Source organism: Hyla sarda, chromosome 1 (genome assembly GCF_029499605.1).
Source record: "Hyla sarda isolate aHylSar1 chromosome 1, aHylSar1.hap1, whole genome shotgun sequence".
Taxonomy (NCBI): Eukaryota; Metazoa; Chordata; class Amphibia; order Anura; family Hylidae; genus Hyla; species Hyla sarda.
The window spans coordinates 166,825,860-166,847,562 of record NC_079189.1 but is presented as its reverse complement, the minus strand read 5'-3'; the positions used below and the strand labels follow the sequence as shown (position 1 = coordinate 166,847,562).

The 21,703-nt window shown below is 41.1% G+C and overlaps 1 protein-coding gene across 5 annotated transcripts in view; it reads right to left on the bottom strand.

Annotated features, from left to right (window-relative positions):
• SCLT1 (sodium channel and clathrin linker 1) overlaps nt 1-21,703 on the bottom strand; it is a 304,861-nt gene that overhangs the window by 152,685 nt on the left and 130,473 nt on the right. For 3 of the 5 annotated variants that reach the window (XM_056563484.1, XM_056563491.1, XM_056563477.1), the window contains one exon: nt 16,517-16,713. The exons of the other annotated variants lie outside the window; for them this stretch is intronic. In XM_056563484.1, coding sequence (XP_056419459.1) covers nt 16,517-16,713 — 197 coding nt within the window. The remainder of the gene's footprint in view (nt 1-16,516; nt 16,714-21,703) is intronic. 5 annotated transcript variants of the gene reach the window in all.

Below are 21,703 nucleotides of genomic sequence, written 5' to 3'. Positions count from 1 at the left end.
CTTGGGAACCGCCCAGTTTAGAAGAGGTTTGCTATGGGGATTTGCTTCTAAACTGGGCGTTTCCCGAGACACGTGTCATCAGAGAGGACTTAGACCGAAAAGAACAACCTTAACTTCAGAAGCTCATAAGTACTGAAAGGATTAAGATTTTTTAATAGAAGTAATTTAAAAAATCTGTTTAACTTTCTGGAGCCAGTAGATATAAAAAAAAAAAAAAAAAAAGTTTTTTCCTGGATAAACCCTTTAACTACTAATCATACTTTGATAGAATAATTTCAAGTACTAATAATATGATTAGGATATTGAAGCCATACAACATATCTATGCATGCAGCTGTAGTGTAAATCTTCAGTAATGCCTCTTGATCCCCCAGTATTTTACCCTCGGCGTGTGCCGACTCGTGAGGATAAAGTTTGCACATTCATTTAGAGGTCACTTGATGATCATAATCCCACTTAGAAAAGCCGCAATAAAAGCGATTCATTCTATAACAAACTATTTAAATGTTTCTGTGGCAGAAAGCAGACACGGGTTTAATCAAATGCCAAGTCCATTTTGCCCAAATGAGTCACAAAATAATGAAAACGGTGAATTATTTTACAACGCTGAAACAAGGATAACCTTCATTTATAAATCTATGAAAAGAGCCGCAGTGTAGATTATTAGTGGCAGCATTTTTATAGTGTACTTTGGTAAATGCCCTGAAGTGCACAGAAGTCAAAATATATCAGCCCCGATAAAAGTGAAAATGAATCTCATTTGAAGTTTAATTACAGATGTCCATGTGGTCAGAATATCTTTAAACCCTCCTTACAGAAATACATTGGGTTGGAATACAGAGATCATATAGACACAGCCCTTTCAGGAAAAGAGGAGAAGGATTATATTATATCAATCTGTTCCCAATAAATAACCTCAGAATCTCTAGGATGAGTAGACTGTTACACCTTGCCACTTACCGTATATACTCGAGTATAAGCAGAGTTTTTCAGCACGATTTTTCGTGCTGAAAACGCCCCCATCGGCTTATACTCGAGTGAACTCCGCCTGTCAATCCCTTCATCAGTGGTCTTCAACCTCCAGATGTTGCAAAACTACAACTTCCACCAAGCCCGGACAGCCGATGCATTCTGGGTGTTGTAGTTTTGAAACCTCTGGAGGTCCGCAGGTTGAAGACCACTGCAGCCTTCGTCATCATCCAGACCCCCCCCCCCCTTTTGTTTTGTACTCACCTCCCCTCGGTGGGACGTTAGGGTGAGCTGGTCCAGGCCATCTATGCTGCAGGAACCGTCCGGCGGGTATGGTTAGTCGTTGCGGGCTGTACATTTTCACCGGGGGGCCTCATCTCCGCGCTTCGGCCCCTTAGTAGTGACATTGCCTTGACGACGGAAGGCACAGGGAAGTTCATGTGCAACGTCCCTGTGCATTGTCGTCAAGGCAACGTCACTACTCCGGGCCGAAGCGCGGAGAAGAGGCCCCCGGTGAAAATGGACAGCACGCAACGACTAACCATCCCTACCGGACGGTCCCTGCAGCATAGATGGCCCGGACCAGCTCATCCTAACATCCCGCCGAGGGGAGGTGAGTACAAAACAAAAGGGGGGTGGGGGCTGGATGATGACGAAGGCCGCAGTGTCTGTCCGGGCATGCTGGGAGTTGTAGTTTTGCAACATCTGGAGGTCCGCAGGTTGAAGACCACTGATGAAGGGATTGACAGGGGGTGATGATGAAGGGGGGGATGATGATGGGGGTCTGGATGATGACGGGGGTTTGGATGATTACGTGGGGGGATGATGTATTTCCCACCCTAGGCTTATAGTCGAGTCAATAACTTTTCCTGGGTTTTTGGGGTAAAATTAGGGGCCTCAGCTTATATTCGGGTCGGCTTATACTCGAGTATATACGATACCACTTGATTTATTGTCTAAAAATATTAACACTTCTGAGTACACATGGCCTTAGGTAAACTACTTGCTCTCTCTAAAGACAAACCGGCTTCTACTAACATAGGTAATAGGACAATGCTGAAGTGTTCTTTTTCTGCTACAATGAATTAACCTCTGCAAGTAGGATTGTCTGACAGCACTTTTATGAATACAAATTATGCAATGGCTAAACAATTTTTCAATATAAGATAAACCATGGCGAGTAGCTGAATGTTTTCCATGAACCTTGGTAGCCAGACCTGCTACAGAGATAAAGCCAGCTACAAATGTATGTAATATTTTTTAGATGAACGTCCCCTCCAGGTAAGCCCCCATTTACCATCACATTTAGAGTTATGCCCTAGGTATATAATGGAGTACCAGCAAAAAGGGGCGTTACTGTAGTTGGCTTATTCATTGTAATAGACTGAACATAGTCAACTAGTGGCTACTGTCTGTCTATTAAATTAAAGGGCCCTGCCGCGGTATACACTGGAGTAACTTTTTGTGATTTCCTTTATGTATACTTTGGACATTACCCTGAAACCTGATGTGAATAGGGTCTAGTATGATCACCCTCTATGATGTCCATATGCTCTAATTTGAATTTTGAACAAGGGTTGTCCTGATTGGACAACCTTTTGAACTACACAACATCCAAAAACTGCACAAATATTACAATATTCGAGGATAAATCAGACCTGGTTTAGCAAAGTAAAAAAGCCCTAATCAAAAAAATATATAAAATAATTCTATGTATTTCAAGGCACTATATAAACGTAAACATAGCTCTAGAGGATATATCTTTATATTAAGGACCAAGCTTTTTTCAGTTTTCGCATTTTTGTTTTTTCCTCCTTACATTTAAAAAATCACATTTGTACTTAAATATCCAGATGATGTCTACTTTTTAATGACATCAGTCATTTTACCCAAAAATCTACGGCAAAATGAAAAAAATCATTGTGCGACAAAAAACACAATTTTGTGATTTCGGGGGCTTCCGTTTCTACGCAGTAAATTTTCCGATAAAAATGGCACCCTACCATTATTCTGTAGGTCCATACGGTTAAAATGATACCCTACTTATATAGGTTTGATTTTGTCGTATTTCTGGAAAAAATCATAACTACATGCAGGAAAATTTATACGTTTAAAAATATCCTCTTCTGACAACTATAACTTTTTTATTTTTCCGCATATGGGGATGTATGAGGACTCATTTTTTGCGCCGTTATGGGAACTTTTTATCCTTACCATTTTCATTTTGATCAGACTTTTTGATCACTTTTTAAAAAAATTTTAATGGTATAATAAGTGACCAAAAATACGCTATTTTGGACTTTGGAATTTTTTTTTACGTGTAGGCCACTGACCGTGCGTTTTAACTATATATTTTTTATAGTTTGGATATTTACGCACACGGTGATACCACATAGGTTTATATTTATTTACATTGTTTTTTTTTTTCTATGGGAAAAGGGAGGTGATTCTGACTTTTATTAGGGAAGGGGTTAAATCACATTTTTTTACATTTTTTTTTGCAATGTTATAGCCCCCATAGGGGACTATAACATTGCATACATTGATCTCTTACACTGTTCACTGCCATGCAATAGCATGGCATGGCATTGATCAGTGTAAATGGCGCTTGACAGCTCCTGCCTGGATCTCAGGCACGGAGCAGTCATTCAGCAATCGGACAGCGAGGAGGCAGGTAGGGGTCCCTCCTGCTGTCCAGTCAGGCTGTTCGGGACACTGCGATTTTATCGCGGCAGTCCCGAACAGCCCAACTGAGCTGTCGGGATGCTTTTGGTTTCACTTCAGACACGGCGGTCAACTTTGATCGCTGCGTCTGAAGGGTTAATACCGGGCACCACCGCAATCAGTGATGTCCGGTATTAGCCGTGGGTTCCGGCCGTTGATGGCCGCCAGGACCGACCCGATATGACACGGGGTCACTGTGTGACCCCATGTTATATCGTGGGATGGGAGCCGGCGCAGGATGTAAATATATGTCCTGTGTCGTTATGGAGTTTAAAAAATAAAATAAAAACTGCAGGGACAGGTTAAAAAAAAATATATATATATAAAAAATAAAAGCAAAGAAAAACTGTGTGATACTAACCTTAAAAAATAAGTTTAAAGCGTACCAGTCAAATCCAACAAAAAAATTTTTTTTTATATATATCACTCAGTACCTAATCCTGACCATGTACATCTAATTTTTGTGTCTAGCACCTTTATTTATTTTTTATTACCCTTTTAATTTAGCTCACTAGTCCGAATTCCTCTCAAAGGGAGGGGCTGTGGCCTCAATGTGCAGGTCTCCGCCCCCCTCCCTCAGCTCCTTCACTACAGAAGTGCGCCCCCTCCCTCAGTATGCTGTCTCCACATTCCCATAGCATTAGCAAAACTACAACTCCCAGCTTGTCCTCACTCACAGTAGCGGGACACAAGCGGACAGTGGGAGGATTTTTGCTCCAGCTGTGAGCCCTGCGCTCAAAGCTGTCAATCAAGGACGTGTGTCCATGATGTAGGTGATGACGCATGGACACAGCAGGACTGGCATGTGTCCAAGCAGGCAGGGGGGGGGGGGGGGGCAGTTGTTTGACTGGCTTTCTCAGTATGAAATACTGAAAATTTTCTAATGAAAGCAATTGCAAAACCTGTTGGTTTTGCATGCTTCACAGCATAATCAAAAGTTTTTGTATCCGATAGTGCACATTTAAAGGGAACCAATCATCAGATTTTACCCTATATAATGCTTGGTAAAGCATTATATAGGGTAAAATTGTTGTCCTCACCATCCCCGGGGGACGCTCCTGCCCCAGGGATGGTGAAGATATGAAGTTATAAACTAGTCACCACCACGGCCGTAAGTAGTCCCCTGGGCGGGGAGCTCCACTCACCTATTCCTGTTCTTCTGCAGGCGACGCCCCTCCGCTTGATTGATGGGCCGCGTCATTGTTCCGCTCACTGAACAGACAAAGCAGAGCGATGACGCTGCCCATCAATCAAGCGAAGGTGGCGTCGCTGCCGGCCGAAGAACGGGAGTAGGTGAGAAGAGCTCCCCGCCCAGGGGACTACTTACGGCGGCGGCGGTGACTAGTTTATAACTTCATATCTTCACCATCCCTGGGGGCAGGAGCATCCCCCGGGAATGGTGAAAATAAAGATTTTACCCTATATAATGCTTTGCCAAGCGTTATATAGGGTAAAATCTGATGATCGGTTCCCTTTAATGGAGGAAGCCCTCACTTAAACTTATCCAAAATATAGAGCAACTCCATGAAGTTAAACTTGCTCTGAAGGATCTGGAGCATTGATGGATTTAATACACAATGATGGGTGAATATCTGCTGAGCCACAATGATGCTGAGGACCCAACAGTGCTCATGTGTGCAGTGCATTTGCTTTAAAGTGGACATGAGGCACAAAAGCCCAGGAGCTGTCTCCCAGCGTGACAAGAGTGCAGGTAAGTCCAACCCATGTCCTCTTTATCTAGTGGCTGTCCGTGAAATAGGATAGGTGGAAGAAAACGGGCCAGTGGGAAGAAATGAAGACGACATGGGCAGGACTTACCTGGGATCTTACTGTGCTGGAGAACGCAAACTGGGCTTTTGAACTTTATGTACACAATAAAAAGGCTTTTTATCTCAGCACTGCAAAGAACTATAGAGATAACAGTATTCACGGTATGCCCAGAATCCTGAGGACTAGCCCCATCTAGCCATGTGCTTTTCAGCTGATAGCTCTACTGTAAATCCTTTTTATCTGTAATCAATTTACCAGCAAGCCAAAATGTATATTATGATTTGGTATCTACCATTTCCAGTGGCAGAAAATCTGTACCACACAAAGATCACCCAAAGGAAAAATAAAGGATGACATATGTGATAGTTGAATTGCGTGTTTTGTGAGGCTATTCAGATTTCATTTACTTTATTTTTTTTGTAAGAATGTACAAACAAGTGCGGCCCTCTAAAACAAAACAGTATTCCAGTTAATGTGACCAGTTCCGTGTTAGCAATCCTTATTTTGCTTATTTTTCATGTGATTCCGCTTGGGAAACAATATGAGCCTGCTGCAATACTTTGCGTTTTATATGTTGTTTTTATATGGTTGTGAAATCTAGATTGAAGACGCATTACAGTAATCAACCTTTAAGAAGCCACAGAAGCTGTAACATTTTTTAAAATTTGCTAAATGAGTAGCTGCCAATATTGCGGCCTCCTGAAAGTCAGATAAACAAAATGCTTTCAGGCTGCTTAAAACTACTAATATAAAAAGCTACTTGAAGATAGAAATCAACCTGAAGCACGCGCCGTCACTGGAGCAGTGGATGATACTGATTAAGGAGTTATGAAAAGCTAGACATTTAACACAGACAAAGGTACTGAGGAATAAAATGTGCTCTATTTCATAGCTTGGCAAATAGGTTTAGGATGTGCCAGCTGTAGCTGGTGCATTATTCATGATGCACAGATAACAAATTAACAGAGCTTGTGCCAGATGTGTTTTGTTCTACTGAAAAAACGGCAATATGCTTTAGTTACTCTCCGTGATTATGGATTTTTGTATTGTGCCAGTACCTGCAGCTGTCTAACTCAACCAGCAGAAAAAGTCTTTAATGATATTCTTTTGTCAAGATAGGACAGCTGACAAGCAAAACACACATGCAGATCGGGAATATAAAAAAAAAAGCAATACTTTCAAAAGTAAATCCAGAAACAAGTGCAGACAGCATTAGCATGCACCTTATATTGTGACATTGGGAATCTGCTCGGTTCTCCCGGAATACAAGGCAATAAACCTGTAACAGTGCGAGCAATCTTATCAGGCTAAACACAATCTCATTTTGTTTTATGGAAGTGGCAGCACTGAAATAGGTGACCCTTCCTGGCCCTGCAGATAATACAGGGTACTGTAAAGATGTAGATTATTGTGGTGGACATGGATCACACCTTCTACGCAAGGAGAACTCTACTAAAATAGAATTTTACAACATTTATTAGAACAGTCTACATAAAATGATGATTTACGTCATTAATCTTACACTAATACTGGGTCACATGATGTTTCCTCCTCCAATCACATCTAAAAGCTAGTCAAAACATTCCGCTGGCTTTTTGTTAGCAGAGAGCAATGCACTGTAGGAATTCAGATGATTGTTAAAGGTAACTTGTTAGGTCTGTAAACCGTTAGATATCAAGTAGCATCAGTGATGTAGATAGGCGAAAAGCATATGAGCCAGATTCACACTTTTCGATTTGCACAGCCCCCCCCCCCCCCCCCCTTTCTTTTACCTTTAGGAATATGCTAGTAAGAAAAAACATGACTGAACGTTACACGCAAAAGTGGCTGAGATTGTAAGATAGATCGATAGATATTTTACTTCCACAACCCATCCATTTGCTGCCAGTTTGTGGCAGTGGTGTGGCAGGAAAGTCAATGACAAAACCAGCAAAACAACAAGTTGACAGTAAATTTGCATGTGTGAATAAACTGTCTTAGGTGCCCATTGTAACCAATCAGAGCTCAGCTTTCATTATACCAGAATAGTTTAACCCCTTAAAGGCTGGGCCAATTTAATTTTTGCATTTTGATTTCCTCATCCTTGCATTTAAACCTTTTAAGGACGCCGGGCGTATGCATATGCCCTGCATCCCGAGTCCTTAAAGACGTCGAGCGTATGCATACGCCCGTGGGAATTCCGGTCCCCGCCGCTAGCCGGTTGGGGACCGGAATGCCTGCTGAAATCATTCAGCAGGCATCCCGGCACATCGCCGAGGGGGGTCCTGAGACATCCCCATGTCGGCGATCGCAGAAAATCGCATGTCAATTCATACATGCGATTTTCTGCTATTCCGGGCTGATCGGGTCTCTGGTGACCCGATCACTCAAAAAATGGGGATGATCGGAGCTGTCAGGGACAGCCCCAATCATCCTAAGGGCTAGGAGCGAGGTCGCAGTGCTGCGATCTCCTCCTATCCCCTACCATTGGTCAGAACTGATTCTGACCAATGGCAGGGCAGGACAGTGGGTTGCCATGGCAACCCCCTGTTCTGCCCACCCCTGGATGTCGAGGGGAACATGGGGAGAAGATGGAGGCCGGTAGGAGGAGAAGATGCCTGGGGACCCCGGATCGTCGCTGGAGACTGCTGAATCCTGGCCCAGGTAGGGAAACTACAGTGGGGGGGGGGGGGGGGGGGGGAAAGCCCTCTAATTTTTTTCAAAAACCAAAAAATATGTCCATTTCATGATGCCAACATAAAGTGGACATATTGTATTTGTGAATAAAAATTTAAATTTTTTGGAATATCCTTTTTCCTTACAAGTAGAGAGCTTCAATGTTTTCATGAAATATGGGGATTTTTCACAAAAAAAGGATGCAAGTAATGCCGAAAATTTACCACCAAAATAAAGCAGCATATGTCACGAAAAAACAATCTCAGAATCAGAATATTCGGTAAAAGCATTTTCGAGTTATTAATTCGTAAAGCGACGGTGGTCAGAATTGCGAAAAAGGGCTCAGTCCTTAAGGTGAAAAAGGGCTGCGTCCTTAAGGGGTTAAGAGTCTCCACTCTTATTTTTCCATCCACAGAGCCACGTGAGGGCTTGTTTTTTGCAGGACCAGTTGTACTTTGGCTTGACACCTTTCATTTTACCATACAATATACTATTGTTGGATGAAATTGGGAGGGAAAAAAAGCAATTTTGCATATTTTGGGGGCCTTGTGTTTTTAAACAATGCATTTTTCAGTAAAACTGACATACTATTGTACATGGATCTGTACAATTACAGTGATGCACAATTTATATACCGTAGCTTTTGTTTTATTTTACTAAAAAAAAAAAAAAAAAAGGAAAAAAAAAAGAAAAAATAGAAGCTAAAAATCACAAAACTTTTTTCTTTTTCTGTCTACAGAGCTATATGGGTTGGTACCATTTTGTTGTATATCAGACTTTTTGATAATTTATTACAGTTTATTTTTTCTGATATATTATATGGCCATAATTCTGGTGTTTTTTTTTTTTTTTCCTGTTTATGCTGCTTACCATGCGGGATCAATAATGTTAAATTTTAATAGTTTAGACATTTCTGCAGGGGAGGGACCCTTTTTATTTTTTACATTTTGTACACTTTTAAAGTTCTTCTAGGGGACTAGATTGCTTATAATGATCAATGCACAGCAATTACATAGCATTAAGTCAGTGCTTTGCTGGTACAAAAAGCCAGGAGGAAGGCTGTATCAACAGATCTCCCATGGATGGTAGGCATAAAGGCCTAGCACAGAGGACTCTGGCACCCCCACAACTGGGTTGCAGGGTGCTGATTAGGCACCTGACAGGAGCTTCACCTGTTATTTAGTATTTTAATTGCCACAATCACTATTGATCACAGCATTTAAAAGGGTTAATTTGCTCATCTCTGATTTTGGTCATTGACGGGGCGTGCTGGGCTGCTGATAGCTCTGGAGCTCACTTCATTGTTGATTAGATTGCAGCCACCATTCATATACAGCACTCTGTGTTAATGGGTTAAGAAAGGAAAGCTTATATTGCCTAATCTCTCCTTGCCACATTTGAGGTAAAACATGTAGGGGGTTAGATAGTATTTGTGTTTTACTTTTTTTGTTTGCAGCCTTGATCAGAGTATATGACACTGCATCCATCTCTGGTTACTGACGCCATATGCCATTCATGAGCCATATACATTTATTGACTTCTATATATGGACATATGGATCTGTATGTGTATATCTGTATATATCTGTGCATGCCTTCTAGTGGCCTAAAGTATTCATACATAGATAGATTTGCTTGGATCCTCACTGGTTGACACAAATATTGACCATCTACTGATCCTTGCATATCGCTATAATGCACAGCATAACACTACCTATTGATCCACATATCATCTATACATTACACATTGCTAGGATACATGGCATATAAATTAATCTACCAAAATATAAAGTACATCATATATTATATATCACTTAGATGCATAGCACATAAGTAATCATTCCTCTAAATATAGAGTATTTTATATATATTCCTACTGTGGATCAATTTAGGGTATATGGTGCATAGCACTTGTAATTTCCCTACCAATTCAACATCCCTGTATATTAAGCCAATACATACAGTGCATAACACATTCATGTGATGAATAACATCATGAGTGAGTGTACAAAGTGCATAGCACATATCTATTTCCATTTTTTTTACTAAAGAAAAGAAATACTGTACATAGCAATGTTCTTCTACCACTGAGTGAGTGAATAAATCATCTACTGTCTATAACAAATACAGTACCGATCTCCAATTATAGGTCAACTAACATGCACAGTGCATAGAAAGTATTTAATTAGACTTTATATTGGAAGTAGAGGATAAGAGTTTTATACAAGAACTATATGGTATAAAATATGCACAGTATATACATTTTGTGAGACTCCATCAGTATTGACTGTCTTTTTTCTTTTTCACAATGTTTAATTGTGAGTACTGTCATATTATATTTTTGTGGGTGCATGGAATTATGTTTTTTCATTCTCTGGATCATATATGTTATATATGGCATTAATACCTTTCCGTGTGCTCTAGGGCATTTTTTTGTTGAAAGAAAGAAAAGCAGAGCTCTGATTGGTCGCTATGGGCAACACAGACAGTCAGACAGTTCTTTAGTTTATCTTCCACAAAGTATCATGGCAAGTACACACTGCTGTATGTTTTACATTCTTCAAAAATAAATATAAATATTTTTTTGCCATAAAATTGTGTCATTGCCAATATACAACAACAAAACAGTATGATCATAGCGGTTGGTCTCTGAAGCTTGCAGAATTGTGAATACAGCTCTGGACTATAGATGTAATTTTTGGTTTCATAATGTTAGGCCTCAATATATAGAGCCACACAGATCTACTGGGCCGAATGTAAATGATCATAAGGGTTCTAAGAGGCAGCTGTACTATGGCCATGTAGAACCAGCCTACATCAGCACACACAGTGGTAAATAACTACAGTAATTCCTCACGATATACATTATGTACAAGTATTTGCTAAATGTACACAAAAATGCATTTAGAAAAACAGCAAGGATGACAGAAACATTCATCATAAATATGAGCCTGTAACCTAAGGACACAATCTACTTGCACATAAAACACTTTAATCCAAGTGTTTTCACATAACAGTAATAAATCTTCTTCCACATACATTACATAACTGGTGCCAGACTATATTTATAAACATTCCTGTGAAAACAACCTACAGTGCTGAATAGGCTACGCAGGCTACCCCCAAGACGTGAAGTATCACGTACATTAACACCCATGTAATCATCTCTCTGATGTAGGAAGAGGAGCCTCAATTTGCAAAACGCCAAGAAGCTGATGGCACAGAAGCACCCAATGACAATAGATTGCTCTGTCTGCCTCAATGTACTGCAGATACGGCTTCTATTAGGCTGCTAACTCTTCAGAGTGACTGCTTCTCCCATACCAATTTAAAAATCTGGGCAACGTTCCAGTTTAGTCTCTGAAAGATTTACAGATCTTCTGTCAGCACACAAACAAGGAAAGAAAAAAAAAAAAGGCACAGACGTGCACTTATATTCAAATATTATATCCAGCAGGAAACAGAACTACAAATGCCAAATGTGGTTCCGGCTTTCATTCTGAGTAGTGATTGAGTTTAAACACATAACAGCTGTTTAAAGAATAATTCCCCTAAACTCTCGGCACTATTGAGGGTCACTATTTGCTGAAGCTATTCTCCAGCAGTATAAATAACACTGCAACATTACATTCTGCTGAGCAAGTTTTTAATTAGCATACCTTGGAAAAGCAAAGCACTTGGATGAGCTTCAAGTCTCAGCAAAAATGTCAGCTAAAGGGCACGGAGAATGAAAGAAATGTGTATGCAATGCATATTTGTAAATACAGATGAAGTGCGTGTACACTTGTGTGCCACACGATTCATTATTTTCTTTAATTTGGTTCCTTGGAAAAATAGAAATATATTTTCCAAGCAGAATAAAAATAGAATCCGCTATATCATGGTGACATATTCCGGAGCAGAACGGCTTTTACTTGGCTAAAGTTAAGCTCATGCTAAAGTAGCTGACTTGGTAAAACCAAATTTATTAATAAGGGAAATTTGATGCTTAATTTACACACATCCCTTGTAAGAGATCTGACAGTAGAGCGATTCTACATACTGTCTAGCTTTTCCACTAACTCCATAAATACCTCCATACTTTTCCAAGAATTTTTCTACTTCTTCTCTGTCTTCCTCAAAATGGTTCAGTTACACAAATAGCTATAGCTGTCTCTAACTAAATGCTTACTAAAGAGAGTGCTTCCTCCCATACAATGGCAGGTCCTAAATAGTTAAATTTAGCCCTGACTGGTTTTCTTCACATGAATCATACTAGCATCTGCCAGTGCTGGTGACATAGGGAATGGATAAATGTCCCTAATACTGTAAACTACTGCTCCACCCTATGACTAAAGGGTCAGGAGGTAGTCTAGAACAGGGCTTCTGAATCTTATTTAACCATGGCCTCATAGATAGAACTTAAAGGGGTTATCCACCATAAGGTGATTTTAGTACGTACCTGGCAGACAGTAATGGACATGCTTTGGAAGGATCTGCACTTGTCTTGGGGCTAAATGGCTATGTTGTGAGATTATCATAACACCGTGGCTAGCTTTTTGTGAACTGGTATTTCCTGTATGAGTTTATTCTTTGCCTACAAATCGCTTAATTCCATTTTCCTGCGACCCACACATCAGCCACCCCACCCATTGAAACATAAATGAGCTGCATCCATTCAAAAGACCTGTGTTTTTTAATCAGGGTGCCTACAGCTGGTGCAAAAATGCAATTAGTTGCAGATTGATCTCTCTCCCACCAAACGATCGCTCCACCCATTGAAGCAGACAGGCTCCCTGTCATCAGCTTTCTAGTGAGGTCAGGTCTCGGCCGCATTGCAACCTGGGAGAAATCTGAGACAACAGTAATTTTGTATGCTGTCAAAAATAAATATTGGGGTGAAAATCACATGAGAATTGTGAGAAAACCTTCACGCACAGGTACAAACACTATATTATGAACTACACTAACTTTACAGCCCCTGTAGCATAGTCAAATAAAAAAAAATCCTGGAATACCCCTTTAATGACGACAAAACCTCACTTAAAAAAAATCCTAAACTTTTCTTAAAATTTGACTTGTGTGTCCTTATCCCCCCATTGCAAAATTAATGACCCTCATGAACCTTCAAAATAAGCCGAGAAATGTTAGCAGTTTGTTTTCTTCTTGTTTAATATTTTCCTTTTACAGTACTGTTGATACAAAGTACAATGCATTTGGAAAATCTTCACACCCTTTCACTTTTTAATATTGTGTTATCTTAAGGCTTTGTGCCAACGTAAAAAAATTAAGATTTTGTCCTATCAATCTGCACTCAATAAGGAGAATGTGTATTTTAGAAATCTTTCCAAATTTATTAAAAAGAAAAAAATTTCCCAGGGATGTAAGTATTCATAACCTTTGCCTTAAAAGGGGTACTCCACCTCTGGACATCTGATCCCCTATCCAAAGGATAGTGGATAAGACGTCTGATCGCGGGGAGTCCGGCTGCTGGGACCCCCGCAATCTCTGGACAGCACCCCGATGTTCAGAACATTTATGTCTATGGGAGGGGGCATGTTGGCTGTGGTCGTTCGTCACGCCCCCTCCCACAGACATGAATAGAGGAGGCGTGGCATGATATTACGACCACAGCTTCCCAAACCCAGCGTTCTGAACAAAAAAGGTCAGAAGACCAGGGTACCGTCCAGATAGGGGATAAAATGTCCGTGGGCAGAGTACCCCTTTAACCTGTTAAGGACAAAGGTTGTACAGGTACGCCGTTGCGTCTTTCTGCACCACGGGAGGTTTCTGTCCCTCATCCCTTTGTTTTTCTATCCCTGCCTATTGCCCATCTATCCCTAACCACCTCCATGCCTTTAAATTTTTTTTTTACTATCTTATGCCTTTTTGTCTACCTGGTAGTGTGCTCACTTACCAGGCAGACTTCCCCAGCAGGCGCGACATCATTGATCCTGCAGGGGGCCGACTTCTGCCCTTCGCTCATCTATACAGGGTGCCTTCAGCTGTTTCACCACTACTACTCCCAGCTTGCAGCTTGCCCTGACATCTATTGGCTGGCAAGGCATGCTGAGAGTTGTAGTGGTGAAACAACTGGAGGCATCCTGTGTTGAAAACAATATCTTTTCATGGCCGCGCAACCCGCTACCCCGAACCCTGCCGCGCAATCTGCTACCACCCCCCACCCAAAAAAGACATACCCAAGTGCAGGACAGTGGCGGCAGCAGCAGCAGTGCAGCACTGCTTAGCAGCAGCTGCGTGTATATCTCGGGAAGCGGGGCCGGCGTGCGAGGCCAGGGAGCCAATGCGCGCATCCTCAGTGTTCTCAGCGCTTGCTCCCACCTGTCTGATTGACAGGCCGGGAGTGAGCGCAGCCTGACTGAATTAGGACCGATTGCCCACCCGGCATCGGTCCTAATTCAGTCGTGACGTCACGGCAGGCTGCAGCCGGCCACAAGTAGGGAGACCCCTAGTGGCCGGTTTTCAAATATAAAATAAACTATTTCAATAAAAAAATTAATCTATATTAGAGATATGTTGTAGTGTATAAGTACTACAACATTTATATATATATATATATATATATATATATATATATATATATATATATATATATATATATAAAAAAGTTGGTGACAGTGCCCATTTAAGGACCAAAGGCATACCTGTACTCACTGTTAATGACAAGTCATTAACCCTTTATATGCCGTGATCAATGCCGATCATGGCATCTAAAGTAAAACAAAAAATCTACAGTAACTCAGAGGTTCTTCCGTGAGCTAAAACGGCGGAGGAGGGTCCCCTTACATGCCTCCGATCGCAGATTCACTGATGTAGCCTGGCTTAGTCAGGCTACATCTGTGGATTGCCGATCACACTGTATAATGCTATGCAATAGGAGGACTTAAAAAGTGTAAAGAGAGTTGGGACCCTGTTTTTGAGATTGCAGGTGGATCCCAACAATTGGATCCCCCTGCAATATACTTACTCTTTATCCTGCAGATAGGAGATAGGTGTTGTTGGTGGGACAACTACTTTAACCAGAGATAGCTGCAGCCAGGACACTGACTGTTCATGAAACCTCTGTCAAATATAACTAGTGCAGTGTCCACCCTGATAAGGTCACCATCTCACTGTGGTGTGATGATACACACTATTTGATCAAATGGTATGTTAAGAACCTTAACTTTTTCTACAGCAGTAATGCAATTGTTGCTGCAGTGTGCTGCTTTTATTTGTGTGTTTATTTTTATGTGGCAGTCATGTCAGTATATACCTGTATAGTTATAACAGTTGTTTGGGATGTTATTAGATCACATTAGTCTAGTGAATGTTTTTTTTCACTTCCATTCTGCTTACGTGCGACAAATTTACTATATTTACGCTTGTTGCACAGCGTTAAAAAGCAAAAGCGGGAGTTTTTTTCTCACCTAAGTGAAAACAGTTTCTGTTAGTTAAGCCAAGGTTAGGCTGGAGTATATTTAGTAGGTTTTTAAAGCCTTAGCAACTTTTTTGCGAATGTCGCGGTTGATAAATTTCTGACTATGGCAAGTCAAAATTGTAAAAACGCTTATGAACGCAGATTTGAAAAAAAAATGCTTTTCTCGCTCTCGTGGCAGATTGTCGCACAAAAAAAGACGGTGGCGCAATAGCGAATTTTTTGCAAAAATTTTACGCGAAAAAAACTCGGGTAAATCGGTTGATAAATGTCTGTATGTGACTTATAACATATTGTCTCTGGCTGCATGGAATACTTAAGATCAGGGACAACAATAAAATAAAAAGACTTGTACTACAGCACATCCAGGTGTGCATCCGGTAAATGAAAATGGGATAAAGTCGCCCACAGAGGTAATAAAAGTTTTTTTTTTTTACACCTTGGCATTATACGCTCAGAGACTGAAGAAAAAAAATCCTGGAATAGCCCTCTAAAAACTTGAGGATAAGACTCCTCGAATATCACTTGTAAATATGCATTTCAAACTGCAGTGTTCACCAGTGCTATAGGCAGCTACATTTGTAAAGAGCGCATGGGAGTTCAGTTCCCTAAAACATAAAACTTGGTGCAACCTGAAAATGTCACGTTGCCTATGTACAGCTTTAGTGAACAGAATCTTAGTGTTTCTAAACAAATTGGAAAATGGCTGTTGCTGGCGACTAGGATATGGGGTTTGTGGATAGAAACTGCCCTTTTGTGAAATTGGCTGGACAGTCTGGAAGTCGAAGAACAGGAGATTTCTGTAAAGGTAGAGCTACAAATAAAAGAATTATTTAGGTAGAAATAGATAGATTTTAAAGATTAATGGGCCATAACAGATGACTGTAAGGTTTAGGAAAGGACTACAGTATTTATGACCATGTTCCCCAGCTCCTGATGAAATCAAGGTTGTATCATGTAATTCATGTGTGACATATACGTACCGCAGTTTTCTCAATCTGCTTTCTGTGCTTTCAGTAAGGTTGGTTGTCTCTTCTTTCCATTTGTAACTTGCTTTTTGCTGAGCCATCAAAAGTTTCATTAATTCTCCTATAGACTTTCCACATCCATCCTCCATTTCCTGTAACTGCACCTTAAAGCCTTGCTCCTTCACCGAAAATTCATTTGCCAAAGTCCTTAACTACATGAATAAATTAAAGAAAAAAAATTACAAAATTAAAATAAAAGATATAGTTACCAGAATATTATATTTAAATAGCATTTCCACCCAAAATGGAAAATGTAATCTTGGTGGGATGTTGACATCACAGTCACAGTGAATGGAAAAAATATATATTTTGGCACTTTTGAAGTATTGATCAAAATTTTAAAACATTGTCTGCAAAGAAAACTTTTTGGCCCTGTTCAGCACCTAGAAACTGTATATAAAACTTGTTTTCTTGGGTTTCAATATTAACTACGGTAGTTTTTTATTTAGCTATAGAAAATATACAATATCATCAAAATACAATTAAAGGGGTTATTCAGGACTAGAAAAACGTATCTGCTTTCTGCCAAAACCAGCACCAGTCTCGATCACTCTTGTACACCAGTTTGTGTATGGCAGTGCAGCATAGTTCCGCGGACGTAAATGGAGTTGTAATACCACACGCAACTGGAGTACAGGCGTAGTGCTGTTTTTGGATGAATGCAGCTATGCTAGTCTAATCTCTGGTTAAACAAGGAAAACTGACAGCAGGTTCACCCGCACTAAACCCAATATAAAACTATGTATAATTTACCAGGAGATACAGGGTTTATTAGCCTCTGTTACTTATATGTACATGTCGTCGTCCGTGCAATGAAAACGAGATCCAGCATACCCAGCATCCTTGCTTCTGTCCTCTCTGCTCCGATATGCCCGCCCACCTTGTGCTCACATGGGCGGAGGGGACCATGAATATTCACCAGGTGGGCAGGCATATAGGAGCAGAGATTATGGAGGCAGGGATGCTCGGTATGCTGGAACCTTCAAAAGAAAACACTTAATTGACTGAAAATCTAAAGCCATTTAAGAACATAGCCTAGTTTACTAATACATAGCATCAAGCACAGTGGTAAGCTTGGTGCATTTTGTACACTGTGGGGAGAATTTATCAAAACCTCTGTAGAGTAGTTCAGTTGCCCACGGCCACCAATCAGATTGCTTCTTTCATTTTTCAAAATGGAAAAAAAAAAAAAAGCAATCTAATTTGTTGCTAAGGGCAACTGCACCACTCTTAATTTACACAGGTTTTGATAAATGTCCCCCAGTTTCTTTGATAAATCTGGTGCATCTTTGGACTGTCTACATTAAGTTTAAACCACCATGTAGCTGATGTAGCTTTTTATGCTACAGCCATTTACACTAACCCATGCCATTTTCCCGTTAAAGAGGTACTCCTGTGAAAAACTTTTTAAAATTAACTGGTGCCAGAAAGTTGAACAGATTTGTAATTTACTTCTAAATAAAAATATTAATCCTTCCAGTACTTATCAGCTGCTGTATGCTCCAGAGAAAGTTGTATAGTTCTGTCTGACCACAGTGCTCTCTGCTGACACCTCTGTCCGTGTCAGGAACTGTCCAGAGCAGGATAGCTTTGCTATGGGTATTTGCTCCTGCTCTAGACAGTTCCTGACATGGACAGAGGTGTCAGCAGAGAGAGAGAGAGAGAAGACAGAAAATAACTTCCTCTGGAAAATACAACAGCTGATAAGTCCTGGAAGGATTAAAAATTTGAAATAGAAGTAATTTACAAATCTGTTTAAGTTTCTGGCACCGGAGTACCCCTTTAAGGTACATTCACTTTTTTGAGCAATGCACAAGTTTCCAAAACACAAGGTAAAGGTGGTGCAAGGTATATACCACTTGCAATGTATTTCTTTAGCTATTTAACCTCAGCATATGAAACTTTTTTTTTTAATTTTCAATATAACCGTAATGAAGAGCTGTATTTTTTGAGATAAGGTGTATTTTAATATCCCATTGCTTCTTTAGATTTTCAATCTTGTGTAGTGACATAATAATGGCATATATGATAAAAGCAGAAATAATGTGTTACCTTTATTTTGCAATGCAATGGCCAATGCGATTATTGCGATAGCAAATTTATAAATCTACTTTTGTACAATAAAAACACTAAATAATGTTAAAGGAGTACTGCAGTCCTAGACACTTATCCCCTATCCGCTGGTACCCCCCATGATCTCCTGTGCATCTCAGCACGGCTAATGCGGGTGTCATCGACCTCACACGCCCCCTCCATACAGTTGCGGGGATGAACAAATGCTGCATCTCTGCCTCTCCCATAGAGATACATGGAGGGGGGGGGGGTGGTCGGCTGTGGTGTCATACAGCAGCTGACACGCCTCCTGCATCGGAGAACCACAGCAATGGTACCATTTTAGGATACATGCAACTTTTCAAAAAAAAATTTTTTTTTATGTATGGATCATGTGACCATACAATTATGTTACTTATATAATAAAGTTAATTATTTTGAAACAACTTGTTTTGAAGGGATTTAAACATATTATAACGCTAAAATAACCTGCATAGCTGTTAGCATTAGCCCCATCAGCACCCCACAATTGCATCTTAAGAGGTTGGGAGCTAGCAGGCGGAAGGAGGGCGTGTTAAAGTTTGTAGAAGCTATTGTTGACCACAACTTCTAATGGGGTAGCAGCTGTCTGTTGCAGGCAGGTGTCAGCTATATAACAACAGGCACCTACAAGTAATGGCATGGAAACAAATCCTGCCCCGTCATTGCGCCATAATAGTATGCTGGCACAGTTCCTTCGATATACTATTACACTGTAGGATGGGATGAGTATACAATCTCCTGTTCTTCCTTACTTTATATAAGACCAAAAAGTTCAGATATGAGCCAATATTTGCCCATTCCTTGCAGCGATGCGCTCATTTTGCTGTCCCTGAAGAACCAGCATGTGACACTGAGGTAACAGAGAGGTCACTGTCACATTTCTTTTTCTAGCAAAATAAAGGCTCTACAAGGCTATAAAAGAAACAATTTGTTGAATCATGCAGAGCAACTATTTTGGTCAGCGAAAGCAATTAAAGTATGATGTACGTGTCTTTTTCATGTCAGCTCTGCAAGCACAGGGGAAGCAAAAAAAAAAAAAAAGCTGTAAAAAAAAAAAAATTGTAAGGACAGAGCAAACGATCACTGACAATTTTTTTTTTTTCTAAAAATTTAGAATACAGTTGTCCTGAAAGTTATCCATGTATTTTAACAAAATGACTGAAGAATATTCCTGAGAAGAGATTTATCCTTGATCAGTCCATTTAGTATATTGAATTCAGCAGCTGAGTGGTCAATTTTTTAACTTCTACTCTGCTGAGCTGCAAAGAATCTGACTGGCCAGAGCTCTAATAATAGCACCAGCCTTTAGACTTTTTTAGACACAAGCCTACCCTTTAGACTTCCTAGTGAAAGTTACAGAAAATACTAAAAAAACTGTCAAAAAGTAAAAGATATCATGTAAGAGAACATCCACAAGGGAATATGTTATAAACTTACACCAACAATTAGTGGCAGATACACTTTAGGAGTTTTTTATTTCTTACCAATGTGACCAAACAGGGCTACTGTCCTCAATATCCTGAATTTTGTTTCCTTGTAAAAATGATAACATGTGCTGTAATAGGTCGGTTTTCTACGTGGTGTCATCTCCTCCATCATTCATCCTGACCAAACTGGATTTATGCCGGGTAGAGCTACTGATGTGAATGTTAAGCACCTGCAACTCAATATTGCAGCGGTAGAGGAGGGTTTTCCTACTAGAGTGGTAATTAGTCTGGATGTCTAGAAGGCCTTTTATTCGGTGGTGTGGCCGTATTTGTGGGAGGTCTTGGGTGCATTTGGGTGTGGGCCATTTTTGTGCTTGGGTTTGTTTGTTATATGATAGCCCTAGGGCCCGCATCTGCACTAACTTAGATGTTTCTGCTCCCTTTCTCCTGGGCTGTGGAACGAGGCAGTGGTGCCCGCTGTCTCCCTTCCTTTTTGCGCTAGCAGTTGAGCCTCTGGAAGCAGCCATTCGTAGTGACCCCACTATCTGTGGTATCCCCAGGGGTTTAATTGTAGAGAAGGTTTCCCTTTATGCTGATGACACGTTAGTGTACTTGGCGGATGCGGAGGGGTCTCTTCTGTCTCTAATCCAACTACTTGACCGGTTTGGTTTGATTTCGGGCTTATGGGTCAACTGGGCTAAGTACTCTCTAATGGGGACCTCACCTGGGGTCCCCCTTCCCTTGTCTCTTCCAACAGGTGTACAGGTGGCCCCTCGTTTTACATACCATGGGGTGGAAGTCACTGCGTCCCTGATGGATTATTTTTCCCTGAATTTGGAACCGCTCTTATGCTCCACTATGGAGTGGTTGAAGGCCTGGTCCTCATTCCCTCTTATCCTTAGCTGCAGGGATGTGGAAATCCTATCGCCCGACGCCCTGGACAAGTAGTTTTGGGCGCCGGGCAGGTGAATTTGTCATAGATTTAGCCCTGTATCAGGCTAGCAGGGACAGACCGACTTCACCAGTATTTTTCTTTAATGCCGGTGTGAGGCGCAGGAGCCGATGCAAGTCTGCACCTCACACCGGCGCTCAGGGTGTATGGAGGGGGCGGCGGCCCCCAGCTGACCGCAGAGCCCCCTTATCTCCCCTCCCGGAGGACGCAGCTCTACATTACACAGGAAGCAGGGGGAGAGCGAGGACGTACACAGCTCGGTACACAGCTCCATCCCCCGCACACAGCTCGGTACACAGCTCCATCCCCGGTACACAGCTCCATCCCCCGCACACAGCTCCATCCTCCTCCCCCTGCTCTGTTTCCACAGGACCTAATCTACCATGGGGAGTTTGCACGGGAAAACACAGCGGGTAAATGGAGAAAGGACGTCCGGTGTAATGAGAAATTCTGTGTCTTGACAAGTTCTGTGTCCCGATCAGCTGATGAAAGTGCTGAGTCTGCAGAGCTGCAGCACAGACACTGTGATTGCACTGTGATTGGTTGATGGGAGGGTGTGTCTGCTCACTGCACATATCACACTGTGCAAGCCTAGACAAGCACGGACACAGATTTTTGCAAACCCTAATCCCTTATGTATTCAGACTGGACACACATCTTTTCAAACCC